Source organism: Lepus europaeus, chromosome 6 (genome assembly GCF_033115175.1).
Source record: "Lepus europaeus isolate LE1 chromosome 6, mLepTim1.pri, whole genome shotgun sequence".
NCBI classification, from domain to species: Eukaryota; Metazoa; Chordata; class Mammalia; order Lagomorpha; family Leporidae; genus Lepus; species Lepus europaeus.
In genome coordinates this window covers 105639927-105655710 of record NC_084832.1, presented here as the reverse complement: position 1 = coordinate 105655710, position 15784 = coordinate 105639927, and the positions used below count along the sequence as shown (strand labels likewise).

General features: G+C 49.0%; 1 protein-coding gene across 1 annotated transcript in view; it reads right to left on the bottom strand.

Moving 5' to 3' along the window:
• The window catches only part of FAM234B (family with sequence similarity 234 member B), a 41476-nt gene that overhangs the window by 3138 nt on the left and 22554 nt on the right, over positions 1–15784 (bottom strand). The window contains exons 6-12 of the mRNA XM_062194855.1: positions 13966–14113; positions 13433–13574; positions 11948–12091; positions 11701–11782; positions 8074–8229; positions 2149–2266; positions 219–439 (exon numbers count right to left, since the gene is read on the bottom strand). Coding sequence (XP_062050839.1) covers positions 219–439; positions 2149–2266; positions 8074–8229; positions 11701–11782; positions 11948–12091; positions 13433–13574; positions 13966–14113 — 1011 coding nt within the window. The remainder of the gene's footprint in view (positions 1–218; positions 440–2148; positions 2267–8073; positions 8230–11700; positions 11783–11947; positions 12092–13432; positions 13575–13965; positions 14114–15784) is intronic.

Genomic DNA, 15784 nt, shown 5'->3' with positions numbered 1-15784 from the left:
TCCAGCTGTTGCAGGCATCTGAGAGTGAACCAGTGGATAGGAGATACTGCGCTCTCTGTGTGTCTGTCTGTCACTGTCTGTTGCTCTGCCTTCCAAATAATTATTTTTCTTTTTTTAAAGAAAGCTCCTCTTTCTCCACTTTCTCAAGAGCAAAGCTGGAGTTAGTAGCGGGTATCCTAAACTCTCAGGAGGGACCAATTATTTTAGTAGATGCTCACCTGGTAGGGAGAATCAACAAACTTTATCCTGGAGAGGAACCTTCGCAGCTCACCACGACCAATTTTGGGAGTAGTCTCCTTTAGCTGGACCACTTGGCCCTCCATCAGTGCCCACCGCAGGCTAAGCTTGCTGACCACCAGGGGCGCTGGGTGCCCTTCAGAGTTCAGCCCTGTCATCCTGGTAACGTAGAAGGCATCCTTCCAGAGGTCGTTAATTCCAACTGGGGAAGGACAAAAATGAGTAGTCAGCAAGGACGGCTAGCTTCTACAGGGCAGAGGTTTGGTTCAGGAACCCATTCGTTCATTTACTCAACACACAATAAATTTATTGAGCACCTAACAAATGCCAGGTCGTGAACCAGATGGTGCAAAGAGAGGCGATGCTAGAAGCCAGCAAAGCAGCAAGTTTTCATTGGCCTTGGCATCTTGGCTTCTCTGAAGCTATTTCCAAGAAAGCTTCAACACAGGAAATGAGAGGATATGCTCACGGTGGCAAGTATCTGCTAAAAAAGTCAGCCCAGCAAGCCTGAGAAATCCTAGATTGTCAGTACTCCCTGGCCATGTAAGCTGCTTACTTACTTAGTACTATTTTGTCTCATCTTTAAAAATAAAATTGCAATAAAAATGGTTTTAAGAGTCTTAATTATCACTATGTAATAATATTCACTAATACTATTTTATACTAGCATTGAAAAGCAAGGGCATTTGGCCTAGCAGTTAAGATGCCCATGTTGCACATCAACGCATCTGGGTTTAATTCCTGGCTCCAACCCTGGAAGGCTCAAGGTCATGGCCCAAGTGACTGGGTTCTTGTCACCAATGTGAAGACCTGCATTGAGTTCCTGGCTCCTAACTTCAGCTCTAGCAGGAGGCCCACTATGGGCATTCAGTGAGTAGAAGTGAACTAGTGGATGAGATCTCTCTCCTTCCTCTCTCTCTCTCCCCCTCCCCACTACTAAAAAAAAAAAAAAGGAAAACTACTCATTCAGATCCAATCACAGGTGTCTGACAACTCCCCATGGGCAGCCCCCAGCACACACACAGCACCCGCATGGTGAACCTGCAAGTTCCAAACCAGCTCTCACTCCTAGGGCACCTCAATACATCGAGAGCTACAGGTGCCAGCTTCCACTCAAGGCAAGTGAGTTCACATGCAGACAGCAAGGCTGCAAGTAGCAAGAGGATGTGGAAAGAAAGAAAGGCAACACAGCCAGTCTGGTCCTCCCCTTTCCTTGTTCCCCAGCGGGAAGAACCAATTCCATGAGGCCTGGACTCTGTGAGACCAGAGGACCCCCGACGAGCTCACGTCCAGGGCTCTGCTTCCTGAAGTGAGAGTCTCCACCATGTGATCCCAATATTGCTTTACAGCATTATTTAGATAATAGAAAGCAGAACTTTTCTAAATGTTAAAGTGGTTTAGTAGCGGCCAGACTATGGGCAATTTTTTTTCCTTTGATTTTTCTCTTGGCTCCAATTTCTATGCAGTGTGTCTGCTCACTATTCAAAAACAAAAATGTCTCCACTAAATCAATGCCCAGATAAAACATATTCTACCTCCAAATCCCTTTTGGAAAATTCCAAATCCCAAGCCTCAGGGATTGGTACTGCCAGCCCCTAGCGCTGAGCCTGGCTCACAGCTGGCGCTCAACAAGTGTGGCATGAGCGGCCACATCATCTCAAAGCCTTTGAAATGTAGATGCCCTTTGCGGGCAGGTTTGGGCAAATTCAGAGCAGAAGGGGCTCATCCTGGAAGCCCGGTGCCACTGTCCACCCTGGCAATGCCCCTGGCATTAGGGACACCAGAGAAATGCTTCTGCTGTCCTTGGACACACCCACGTCCTTCCTGGGGCGGGGCAGCAACATTCTCATATACAACCACACACTTTCTCCTCCCCCGGGGACCCAGACTCCCATCGACACCGGGCCTCACCTTCTGAAGCTGTCACGGTGCCCGTGGCATTGGCCAGATCCAGAAGAATGGAGGGGAAGGCTGGGTGCAGGAGGTAAAGGTGGTAAACGCGGGGTGGCTCAGTTCCTGGCACGATATCCTGGCAACAGGCAGCAAAAATGAAGAGGTCACTGGACATCCCCACAGATAAAAAGAAGAGGGAAGAGGGTGGTAGCTCATTCCTCTTAGAGGCAAAACCAGATCCCAGCAACAAAGATGTGTTTGTTGGAGCTGGCATAGTACCACAGAGCATTAACCTGCCACATGCAATGCCGACATCCCATATGGCCGCTCCACTTCTGATCCAGTTCCCTGTTAATGCACCCAGGAAAGCACAAGAAGATGACCCAACTCCTTGGGCCCCTACTATCCACATGGGAGACCAGGGTGGAGATTCAGCTCCTGGCTTTGGCCTGGTCCAGTTTTAGCCATTGTGGCTATTTGAACCTCTCTCTGTCTCTCCCTCTCTCACTCTCTAACTCTGCCTTTCAAATAAATAAATCAATCTTTTTCTTTTTAAAGAAGGTTGTATTTGAAACTCTTATAAGAGATTTCAAAGCTATTTCAAGAGCTATTTCAAAGAGCTCAAAACACTACTAATTACTAACTTCTTCACACCACCACCTATGGCTAGAAACTGCTTTCTCACAAGACAAAGAGGGGAATCTGATGTAGAGACTGGAACCCTGCCACCTGGCGCCCCAGCCTTCTGCCTGTGGGAGTAGTGGAATACAGGGTCAACTCTTGACAGCAGGTGGGGCTCATGGAGACAAAATCCACTTATTAAACATAGTGAGCCAGGCCGGTGCCGTGGTACAAAGGGTTAAGCTGCTGCCTGCAATCCGGCATCCCATATGAGCACCAGTTCAAGTCTTGGCTGCTCCATTTCTGATCCAGCTCCCTGCTAATCCTCCTGGGAAAGCAGCAGAAAATGTCCTAAGTGCTTCAGCCCCTGCCGCCTACATGGGAGACCAGGACAGAGTCCCAAGCTCCCCAGTGGGGCCACTGGGAAGCAAACAACTGAATGAAAGATTTATTTCTCTTTCTCTGTAATTCTGCCTTCTAAATCAATCTTTAAAAAAAATAAAATAAAATAGTGAGCCAAAAGCATTTTTTTCCATTGGATAGCAAAGCTAATTGCAAGCATTAGGTGCAAAACTACAAACATCTTATTTTGGGACATTCTCAATCCGACTTGCCCCAAATTGTAGAGTTAGAAACGTGCCAAGGGATTCCAATTCAATCCCATCAAGGTGGCATGTACCAATGCCATCTCACTAGTCCAAGTGATCAATTTCTGTTCACAATTGATCATAATGATAGGACTAAGAGTCAAAGGGATCACATAAACAAGACTAGTGGCTGCAAATACTGATAGAATAAAAAAGGGAGAGAAGGATCCAACATGGGAAGCGGGATACACAGCAGACTCATAGAAGGACAGATGTCCTAAACAGCACCCTGGCCTCAGAATCAGCCCTTAAGGCATTTGGATCTAGCTGAAGAGCCCATGAGAGTATTTTAGGCATGGAAAGCCAAGACACTCTGGCAAAAAAAAAAAAACCTATATGAAAGATCTCTGTGAGTGAGATCCCACTGGAAAGAACAGGTCATCGAAGAAGGAGGTACCTTTCTCTGAAGGGAGGAGAGTACTTCCACTCTGACTATGACCTTGTCTAAATAAGATCGGAGTCGGCGAACTCAAAAGGCCTCCGTAGCCTTGGCAACTCATCACAAGAGCCTAGGGAGATTACTGACGCCATAAACAAGAGTGTCAATTTGTTAAGTCAACAACAGGAGTCACTGTGCACTTACTCCTCATGTAGGATCTCTGTCCTAAATGTGCTGTACATTGTGATTTAATACTATAACTAGTACTCAAATAGTACTTTACACTTTGTGTTTCTGTGTGGGTGCAAACTGGGGACTACCTTTGTCAGCGTGACGTCTGTGCAGGCGCACGCACAAGCAGCCACACAGCGGTTAGTGCACACCAATACCTCTGTGCACGTCAGTAAACAGCTACTCCACTGAGCACCTAGGGGCCACCTTGGGCCTTCCCTCATGGAGGAAATGGAAGCTCTGGGGTGAGTGTCACCTCCACTTCCAAATTCTCAACCCCAGAAGAGGAAGTTCGCAACGGGAAGAGAAACGTGGGCAGGAAGCTTGCAATCCTGCTCCTGCCCAAGCCCACACAGAAGGCACCTTTTCTAAGGGACACCCTTAGGATCCCAGGATCTCTGGCTCAGCTAAGATGGCTAACAATAGCCAAACTCCTTCCTGGCTGCCTAACAGATGAGCCTGAAGTTCCCAAGTATGCAAACCACAGCCCGACACCATTTAACCAAAGTCTGCCTTCTCTAGATCTCCATGGCCGTTATGTACCTACTCATCCCACACTTGCAGCATCTCTGATTATCACCCTGAACACACGCCTTTCCGGCTCTATCCAACTGCTGCCAGTCTTATCATGTTCCTCCTGGACTGCCCAACCGTGCTGCCCACCCATGGACATCAACACGCTTCCCTTCCGTAGGGCCCCACTTGAATGCCATCTCTCTCGTGACAATCTCTCTGACTGCCCCGGGCAAAATGAGTAACTGGCTCCTTTGGAGCCTCCTTCTACATTTCTCATCTGCTCTTTGTGGCGTGCCTTTCCTCCGCAGGTACTTACAGAAGCTTACTGGGACAGTCACCTGGTCCAGCCCCCTCCCTGCTATCACACAAGGAAACCAGGAAGTTACAATGTCAGGTAAACTGCCCATGGCCACATGGTAGGCCCGTGGCAGGGTTAGAATTATATCTAGATTTTGGTTCCATCTGATCTTAAAAATGATAGAACAGGGCCCGCGCCGCAGCTCATTAGGCTAATCCTCCGCCTACGGCGCCAGCACCCCAGGTTCTAGTCCCGGTTGGGGCGCCGGATTCTGTTCCGGTTACTCCTCTTCCAGTCCAGCTCTCTGCTGTGGCCCGGGAGTGCAGTGGAGGATGGCCCAAGTGCGTGGGCCCTGCACCCACATGGGAGACCAGGAGGAAGCACCTGGCTCCTGGCTTCGGATCAGCGCAGTGCACCAGCCATAGCGGCCATTTCGGGGATGAACCAACAGAAGGAAGACCTTTCTCTCTGTCTCTCTATCACTGTCTAATTCTGCCGGTACAAAAAAAAAAAAAAAAAAAAGATAGAACAGAACCTTCATGAATGGAAAAAGAACAAGCAGCTCAAAAGGTGAGGGGCCAGCATGTGGTGCAATGGATTAGGTCACTGCCTGAGAAGCCAGGATCCTATGAACACTGATTCAAGTCCTGGCTGCTCCTCTTCCCATCCAGCTCCCTGCTAATGCACCATTTGGAAAGTGAACCAGTGAAAGCAAGCGTGCTCTCCCTCTCTTCCTCTGTAACTCCGCTTTTCCTTTCAAAATTAAAAAAAAAAACCTTAAATCACTTGTTGAGCGTGTGTGTGGTTGATGAATTCAGGGCTCTGCCTTTGGGGCCTGCGCTGTGGCACAGTGAGTAAAGCCACTGCCTGCAACGCTGACATCCCATATATACGCAGGTTCAAGTCCTAGCTGCTCCACTTCTGATCCAGCTCCCTGCTAATGCACCTTCGAAAGCAACAGAAGACGGCCCAAGTCCTTGGGTCCCTGTACCCGCATCGGAGACCCAGAAGAAGCTCTTGGCTCCTGGCTTCAGCCTGGCCCACCCCAGCTGTTGTGGCCATTTGGTGAGTGAACTGGTGGATGGAAGATTTCTCTGTCCCTCTCTGTAACTCTACTTTTCAAATAAATAAAATAAATCTTTGAAAAAGAAAAAAGACTCTGCCTCCATCAGGCTCCCCGCATCATGCGTGGACCATGTGTCTTCTCCAGGGGCCAGGACAGTTTCTCTTGTCCTTAGAGCCCCACAGGGATCACAGGGCCTGGCACACAGAGAGAGCTGAGTGAAGACACTTCTTGCGGAACGAGGGCAGGGTGGGCCTTGCTAAAGCCTCCAGGTACCTGTCCTGGGAGGCCGCCGCCTCACAAGCCCCACTCAAGTATCGCAGCACACCGATGACTCTGGGTTCTGCCTGCTCGGTGTCAGGTCTGCTCTCCCTGGCTTCCTTGCTGACCTCCTAGCTGTAGTCCAGTCAATGTCCCCCTCTACTGCTTTGTCCCCACTCCTGCGCATGCGTCTGCAGTCTGCTTACTCACCCCAAAGCCATGCCTACCCCTCCACAAAACGCCCTCCGGCCACTCCTGGTCGGTCATAATGATTTCTTCTCCTCAACAACCGCAGCACGTAGGAACTGTCTTCCGGGGGCAGGCATTTGGCCCTCTGGTTAAGATGCTGCTTGGGGGACCGGCACCGGGGCTCACTTGGCTAATCCTCCGCCTGCGGCACTGGCATCCCATATGGGCATCGGGTTCTAGTCCCGGCTGCTCCTCTTCCAGTCCAGCTCTCTGCTGTGGCCCGGGAGTGCAGTGGAGGATGGCCCAAGTGCTTGGGCGCCTGCACCCGCATGGGAGACCAGGAGGAAGCACCTGGCTCCTGGCTTTGGATCGGCACAGCACCAGCCGTAGCGGCCGTTTGAGGGGTGAACCAATGGAAGGAAGACCTTTCTCTCTGTCTCTCTCTCTCAGTGTCTAACTCTGCCTGTCAAATAAAAACTAAAAAATTAAATTAAATTAAATTAAAAAAAAAAAAAAAGATGCTACTTTGGATGCCTGCATCCCATGATGGAATGCCTGGGTTCGAGTCCCAGCTCCACTCCCGATTTCGGCTTCCTGCCTAAGTGCACCATAGGGGCAGCAGATGCTGGCTTGAAGATGGGTCCTTGCCCCAACACGGATAAACTGGATTGAGCTTCTGCCTCTCAGCTTCAGTCTGGTCCAGCCTCGGCTGACATAGGCATTTGGGGAGTGAAGCAAAGGATGGGAGATCTCTCTCTGTGTGTCCATCTGTCTCTCTTTTTTTCTCTGCCTCTCAAATAAATATTTTTTTTAAAAAAAGAGGAATTAACTGTAAATTTGGATCTAGTATCTATACAGGATTTTTTTTTAAAGATTTTATTTATTTATTTGAGAGGTAGAGTTACAGATAATGAGAGAGAGAGACAGAGAGAGAGGTATTCCACCCATCTGTTGGTTCAGTCTCCAAATGGCTGCAAAGGCCAGAACCTCGCCAATCCAAAGCCAGGAGCCAGGTGCTTCTTCCAGGTCTCCCACGCGGGTGCGAGGGCCCAAGGACTTGGGCTATCTTCTACTGCCTTCCCAGGCCATAGCAGAGAGCTGGATTGGAAGAGAAGCAGTCGGGACTAGAACCAACGCCCATATGGGATGCTGGCGCCACAGGTGGAGGATTAACCTACTGTGCCATGGCGCCAGCCCCGAGGATCTTTTTTAAAGTCTAATTTATTAATTTGAAGGGCAGAAAGAGAGAGAGATAATCCATCACTGATTCACTCCCCCAATGGCCACAACAGCCAGGGCTGAGACAGGATGAAGCCAGGAACTCAGAACTCCATTCTGGTCTCCTACATGGATGGCGGGGGCCCAGGCACTTGGGCCATCTTGTACATGCTGCTTTCCCAGGCATATTAGCAGACAGCTGGATCAGAAGAGGAGTAGCCAGACTCAAACCAGCGCTCCCATATGAGATGCCAGTGTCAACAAGTGGCAGCTTAACCCACTGGCCCCTGGAGAGGATTTTTTTTTATTCTTCATCCAGCCTCCCACTGCTACAGCCTGTAGTTAGGAGCTGTTGTCAGCATTCACACTTTGGGCCATCAGGCAAAAGTGGCAAGTGTAGCTAGGGAGGAAACGAGACTCCTGCTTTTCTCAAGTGCACGTTGGCCTGTTTTACCCCAACTCTCTGAAGGTCACTGAGCCCCAGTCAGCCCTGCAGACAGGGACCCTCCCAGGGACTCACCGAATTCGGAGCTGCAGCGGACAGCCCTTCTGCCCAGAAGAGGAAGACGGACTTCTGGTCTGCGGTAAGCGCTGAGGTGGCTGGCGTGTCCTTCACGTGGCACGGGGCACTGTAACTCCATGCGATGGAGCTGGAGTTGCCATCCACCACCATCATCTGCCAAACAGGGGGCGAGGAGTGAATACGGCCAGCCCCCAAGAAGCAGCAGGCCAGGGCGCAGTAAACAGGAAGCACACAGACGGTCGCTCACACACATGCTAACAGGTTGAACAGAATGGGTGTCACGGCAGGAACCAGGACCCAAACCTCGGCAGCCCTTGCTGCTGCTGAGAGATGACAGGACTGTATGATGCTCTTGTGGGAGGGGGACGTTACAAATCACCGAGGCCCCCTCTTCTCACAGATGAGGGATGAAGGATCAAGGAGAGGGAGTGAACTGGCTAGCACGTGTGTGACAAGTCTCAGGCAGAGACAGCAGCCATCTGCTCCCATGGGAAACTCAAGGCCAACAGCAGCGCCTCATTCCTGCCCTTCCCCTCCCACAGCTGCAGCAACCTCTTAGGAACAACCGTCCACGATTGTCTTCTGTCCCATGCACTGTTACAAGCTCTGTGGGTCTGCTTTGATGGATACCAGGGCACAGGTAGCTCTGTCCTAGGGGGCACTCAGATCGAAGGGAGATAGATTAAACAAGCAGAGAGGGACTTCACTGCCTGGTGGCATCTTCCACAGGATGACTAAGGGGGTCAAAGTCAACCCCTGGCAGCATTTGCACATGCATCTGCTCTTCCCCCAGTACCTCAGACCCCACAGATCTGGAGCCCCTCACTATGCAAATAGCCAAGCAATTCCCCCCAATCTCCAGCCCAAGGGTCTCGCTCCCTGTCTTCTCTGTGTCCCAGGTCTGCAGGAAGTGAAAGGCTCAGGCCCCTGTGGACAATCACCTAGCCTGGCTTCCAGTGTCCTGAGTCCTGCCCGTCTCAGCTCAAACTCGGACTGCATCACGAAAGGTCTTGGGGCCAACCTGGCTGAGACAAGCTCTTCTGAGCCAGCAGAGGGCAAAGACAGACCAGCAGCAGGTTGAGTGGGGAAAGAAGTCTAGAGACACTGCACTGAGGAAGCCCATCTACCCGCATCCATGAGTTCTTTCATTTTCTGGCACAATAACCCAGGAAGACAGCATTGCTCTCACTTCTGTTTCACAGACACGAAGACAGCAGCTGGGCAAAATTATACACGTTGTCTAAGGTCAACAACAAGTAATGAAGCCAGGATTAAAACCCAGCACTAAAACCCTTAGTGTCTCAGCTCCTAACCAATCTGTGATAAACCCTTCTCCCCTAAATCCCCCTTGGAACACCAGCGAAAATGCTGATCTCTATCCTTTGAATTACAGTCAGACACTGCTAGGAGACTCCCTGGAGAGATGCTTCCATCTCTAGATCTGAACTCTGCCCGTGACCAAATCATCCCATGGCCTCCCATATCTCATCCAAATTTGCAGCCTTGCTTTTAGGGCCCTCGAAAAGCTGGCCTCACTCTTAGCTTTCCGGCAGGAACGCACTCACTCAGGCCCTCCTTAGCTCTCCATCCAGCAAAGCTTTTCTCTTCACCAACATGAAGCAGCTCTTGACACCCTGGCCTGGCTCTCCTGCACTCCACCTGCTCCCATGGTCCCAGCAACAACAAGTGCAAACCTCAGCAGCTTCACCTTCCATGATGCAGTAGAGCCACGTGCTCCAGGTACCACAGGGGACTGTGAACCACACAAGACCAGGGGCCCTCTCTTCATTTATTTGTGTTTCCAGCATCTAGCATAGCACTTGGCACACATTAGAGGGGATGACTGTCTGTTGGGTTTCATTATCTCTCTGAAAGAACAGTGGGCAATGTACATCTATCTATCCACATATACTTACCCTTTTTACAGAGAAGATAAATTAGATCGATTACACAAGAAAAAGGCAAGTTTAAGACACTGTAATCTGGGGCAGGTGTTGTGGTGTACAGATTAAACTACCACTTGGGATGCCTACATTTCATATTGGAGTGCCCTGGGATAGAGTCCCATTCCCATTTTCCATCTAGCTTCCTGTCAATGCACCTGGGAGACAGCAGATAATGGCCTAAGTAGTTAAGTTCCTGCCACCAATATAGGAGACTTGGATAGAGTTCCTCGCTCCAGGCTTTGCCCTGGCCAGCCCTGGCTATTACAGGCATTTGGGCAGTGAATCAGCAGATATATCTCTGTGTGTTTGTGTGTGTGTGTGTTTATGTCTCTTCTCTTTGTCGCTCTGCCTTTCAAATAAACTTTAAGGAAAGAAAAACCTCTTGTATTCTGCTTATAATGTTGAAGGAATGGAAACTGTGTCCAACCCTGATATCCTCACAATATGCAACCTCACATCAAACCAGAAAGATCCATATTCAGTGCCCTAATACAGGCTCTATCATTTCTGCCCCTGAGCCTCGGTCTCTGGGTTCCTTAGCTGGTAAGCTTCTATTCCACACAAATACAATGCAATTTTTTCAAAGATTCATTTATCAGAGAAAGATGGAGAAAGTGAGCTTTTCCATCTGCTGGCTTATTCCCAAAGGGCTACAACAGCCAGGGCTGAACCAGGCTGAAGCCAGGAATTCCATCTGAGTCTCCTATATGGGTGGCAAGCATGTGAGCCATTATCTGTCACTTCCCAGGTGCATTTGCTGGGAGCTCGATGGGAAGCAGAGTAGCCGGGACTCAAACCTACACTCTGATACAGGATAGCAGGGTCACAAGTGGAGGTTTAAGTCACTGCACCACAACACCAGTCCCTCACAATTCAATTTTAAAGGCCTTGCTCATATTTACCTCCTTTTGACAGTCTCCCACAAAAACCCAGTCACCAAGGTAGGGCATTTGGCCTAGCAGTTAAGTCATCCAGGTTCCAGGGTAAGTCATCCAGTTAAGTCATCCAGGTTGGAGAGCCTGGGTTTGACCCCTGGCTCTAAGTCCTGACTCCAGCTTCCTGCTAATGCAGACCCTGGGAGTCAGCAGTGATGGCTCATGTAGTTGGAGTCCTGCCTTCCTATGTGGGAGACCTGGATTGCACTCCAGGCTCCTGGCCTTGGCCTAGCCCAGCCCCAGCCATTATAGGCATTTGGGGAGCTCTGTCTGCTTCATTCATAAATAGACAAATAAAGAAATAAATGACAAATAGAGAAACAGGCAAATAAATAAACAAGTAGGTAGTTAAGCAGCTAAATCAATCAATCAATGGATAAATAAATAGAGTATTTAAAAACCAGCCACCACCGGAAGCCTGCCTCTGAGATCCGAAGTAGTGCATTTACCTGTTTCTGACCCTCCCCACCAAGAGAACCCAGAAGGCTCCTACTATGGCCTCAGTGTGAGCAAGGGACCCAGAAGTAACTCCTGCACGGGAAGGAGGTGTGCCTAAGAAGCTCCACGATTACCTACCTTGGCACTTGACTGTGAGTTTGCATTTTATCTGTTCAGCTAGAGCGGCTGAGTTCTCTGAAGCAAGAGACCATATTTTAAGTTCTTTTTATTTCTCATGTGCATAGGACATGGTTGGAGAAAAAGCATTTACTTCTCGTATGTGTGGATTAAGTCCAGCATTTTACCTTTTTCATCCCAATTCCATCTTGGATCTGCAGAAGGAAGTCTAGCGTCTGATCATCGGTGAAATATCCAGGAGTAGGCTGGCTGCAGGCAAAGGACAAGGAAGCCATCAATAGTGAGCGACACACAGGAAAACAAGGACTCCCCTGCCCCCACCCCCGCCCTTCTCTTGCATAAGCCACATATATCAAGCAAGTGCTGTAGTTCATTTTTCAAAACAGCAGATGTGAGAAGGGACAGCCTGCAAACCTGCGCAGGCCTGGAAGGCTCAGTGTCCAATAGGGCGTCAGGTTTTGGCCACGAAGCAGGACCAGGCCTTGTCTGGTTGTAATCAGGAGGTTGCTGCAGTTGGAGTCCGGTGCCTTCACTAACTGGAGCAGCTCCACGCCATCACTGCACCAAACAGACCCCAGACGTTAGTCTGTGGCTTGCAGAAGACGCCTGAAGCCATTTATTTTGCCTTTTTCTCTAGGCAGACTCATGCTCTGGTGTTCATGTCTCACCATTACCTTAGCAAGACAGATGCCCTGTCATTCCTACTGAATCCTAAGCCCTTAGGAATCAAGGATCCCTGGAAAATTACATGCAAGTTCAATAGGAATTCACATGAGTACTACAGGGTGACATCTCTCACATGGAGGCAGACAGTAACAGAGCAAAGATAATGGCAGGGAAGGCAGATGGACGTGAGGACAGGAGACTTGAAAATTTTTCAGTAAACTTGGGCAGCAGTCCATGACATTACCTTCACTAAATTCTTTCTTTCCCTGTACCACTGGGACCATTCAATTTAATACCTGTCATATTCACTAAGATAAAATTACACTGCCAAAGAAGACATTAGAAAATTATTTGAAACTCCTGATAGAAAAGAACAAAATAATTACTACCCATGCCTGGAATTAAATGGGTAAAATCTACTGCCTAGAACAAATACATGCTTTCAGTTAAGAAATAAATAAAATAAAAAATAAGTTTTCATGCCTGCTATGCTTGCTTGTGTCAAAATAATTCTTCACCTAAGAGAAAAATACAGGGCAGAAGTAGGTCAGGTACTTCAGCATTGCTGAATAAATAAACCACCTACCTAGAGGGTCTCCAGCCTCATCATCCTGCTCCTCTGTGATTCAGAGGCCTCAACAAATATCCCACCTCTAACCTATGTGTGAAGGGACCACTCATCCTGGTCAGCGACACACACTCAGAGATATCAACACACTGTACTACCAAGAGAAAAAATGTCTCTGGGGCAGGCAACTGGCACAGTGGTGCTTAAGATGCCACTTGGGACACCTGTGTCCTACACTGGAGTGCCCAGGTTCAATTCTCAGCTCCAGCTTTCTGCGAAGGTACATCCTGAGAGGCAGCAGGTGATGGCTCAAGTACTTGGGTCCCTTGCACCCTTATGGGTGACCTGGACTGAACTGCAGGTTCCCGACTTTGGCTTGACCCAACCTCAACTGTCATGGGCATTTGAGTAGTGAATTGGTGGATGGGAGAATTCATTCATTTTCTCTCTCTCTCTCTTTCCCTTTCAAATACACAAGAGAGAAATAACAACTGAAATAAAAAGGCATTTCATGCATGTTAACAGGATCAGAGGATGGTACAGGAAAGCCAGCACTGTTTGTCCCAAACCTCTGCCCACATATTCACCAGCCCAACCAAACTGAGAGACTCCAAGGCGTGTGGGTTCACAGATGTCACCTGACCCAGGCAGGGCACCTGCCCTACCTGTAAATGTTGATGAGCTCAGACAGATTGACAGATCTTCGCTTCTCCCACTCTGGCTCTTCTATCTGCAGAGAAGGTGGTGAGCTGTCTCGATTTTGGGCCTGAACAAAAATGTCCCGCAGAGCCACAGCTTGTATATTTCCTAGCACCACAGGAAGAACCAACACTGAGAAGCTGAATTCAACAGAACTACCCCAGGGTGAGGATCTGAGCAAAAGACACTGAGCCTGACACAAGGGTCTAGTAGAGCCCACCCAGGCTGGCCCAGGGCATGGGGCTGGGAAAGTGCCTTGGGAAAGAGGCAAAGTGATTAGGCCAATGCTGGACACAGTCTTCTCTGTAGAGAAGGCAGCGAGGGAAAGCAGAATTAGTAACGGGCAGTGGAGTCGGGAAGAGCAAGAGACCCCGTGCTGGGTGGCAACAAAGGGGCTGGCGTCAGGTGTCAGCAAGTCCTAAGCTGCCCTGTCTCCCAAGGGAGGCCCAACCACACCAGCCAGCAGGGAACAGTAACGAATGTGAGCACTGCTTCTTACCAAAGCCAAACAGGATGTAGACAGCCCCGTTTGCGGTGACGTAAACCTGAGGACCAATCAGATTCCCCACTCCCACGATGTTGTACTTGACTGGCCGGCCCAGTGGACTCCCTGTCCGGCCAGACACCAGCAGGAAGCACAGATCTGGCTGGAGAAGAGAGGGGGGTGGTCCAGTGAGCAGAAGCCATATGATTTCATAACTAAACTTCCCCCAGACAGTGCCATCTCATTAGCTGTTCAGAAATGCCTCCCAGAGCTGAAATGCACAGAGCCGAACCTGCTTCACTTTGCTTACCTGGAAGTCAGAAAGGAAAGCAAAGATCCATTCCCCTCTCAGATGCATACAAAGGGCACCTGGACTGCAACTCAGGTAAGTTCTCTCCAGCACAACTGGTACTCAGGGAACACCTGAGACATGAGCTCGCTTCAGGACGGCTGAACCCCAAGTCCTTCCTCTCACACCCAGAAATCCCCAGCTCAAATCAACGCTGCACAGCTCTCTCATCCTACCAGTAGAAGCCTGCCCTGGCCACTGTCAGCTTCATTCACACACAGAGATCAGCAGACTCTGTGAGCTGCCAAACAGTGAATATTTCAGTCTCTGCCAGCCAGATGGTCTCTGTCATAAACACTGCTCTGCCGTGCTAGGGTAAAGGCAGTCACATACAACACAGAGACAAAGGGCGTGACTGTGTCCAAATAAAACTTTATTTACAAGAACAAGCAAGGGGCCCACTGTGGCCTGCAGGCCATCATTTCCCAACTCCAGCTCTGGAGGATTTTCTTTCGGGGGCAGAATCACCAGTTGGGAAATACGGGACGGTTTCCTTATCTGCAGTGAAGCTTTTTGACAGGGTGTATTATTTTATGCACCCTTATGGACAAGAGAGCAGTGTGGTTTGCAGCGTATGCAGAAAAAAGGTACTTACAGGGTCAATACTAGGCTTACAGGGAGGGTTTTAATGCAATATCATGGCACTCTGCCATCCTCTCTCTTACCAAGACGTGAATGAATAGAATTCAAGTTTGCCATGATGCTGAGAGGCACAGCGAGTATATTGTATGACAAACTCAAAATTGAAAAAGGCCTTAGACTGGAAGATAAGTCACAATCTGTAAAAAGAAACTGGTTTAATTAATTAAAAATCATTTAAAACTGACTGAAAGATGTGGGTGCTTTCTGGAGCTGACACTGTGGCACAGTGGGCTAAGCTGTCACCTGCAATGCCAGAATCCCATATCAGAGCAGCAGTTTGAGTCCTAGCTGCTCTGCTTCCCATCCAGTACCCTGCTAATGCACCTGAGAAACAGCTGATGATGGTCCAAGTGCTTGAGTTCCTGCCACCCTTGTGGGAGACCTGGATGAAGGTTCTGGCTCCTGGCTTTGGAATGTACCAGTCCTGGCCATTGGGGCCATTTGGGCAGTATACCAGCGGGAGGAAGATCTCTTTCTCTCTGTCTCTTCCTCCCTCCCTGTAACTTATGCCATGCAAATAAATAAATCTTTAAAAAACAAGAAAGAGTTGGGTGCTTTAACTGATTATAAACAAAAATTGATTATTAGCCTACTATAATCTTTGGCTGCAAACACAGAAATATAAGGACTCTTCAAAAAGTTCATGGAAAAATGTGTATTATCTTTTAATTCCATTTGTCTGTGAGCTTTATGAAATGGTCTCATATAGAGTCTGCATCAAAAGAAGTAATAGAGCAGATGTTTTGTGCAGCAGTCAAGTTGCATCACAGATTGAGACCTGGATTGAGCTCCTGGTTCCCAGGCATTTAGGGAGCAAACCTGTTTAGGAGGTCTCAGTCAGTG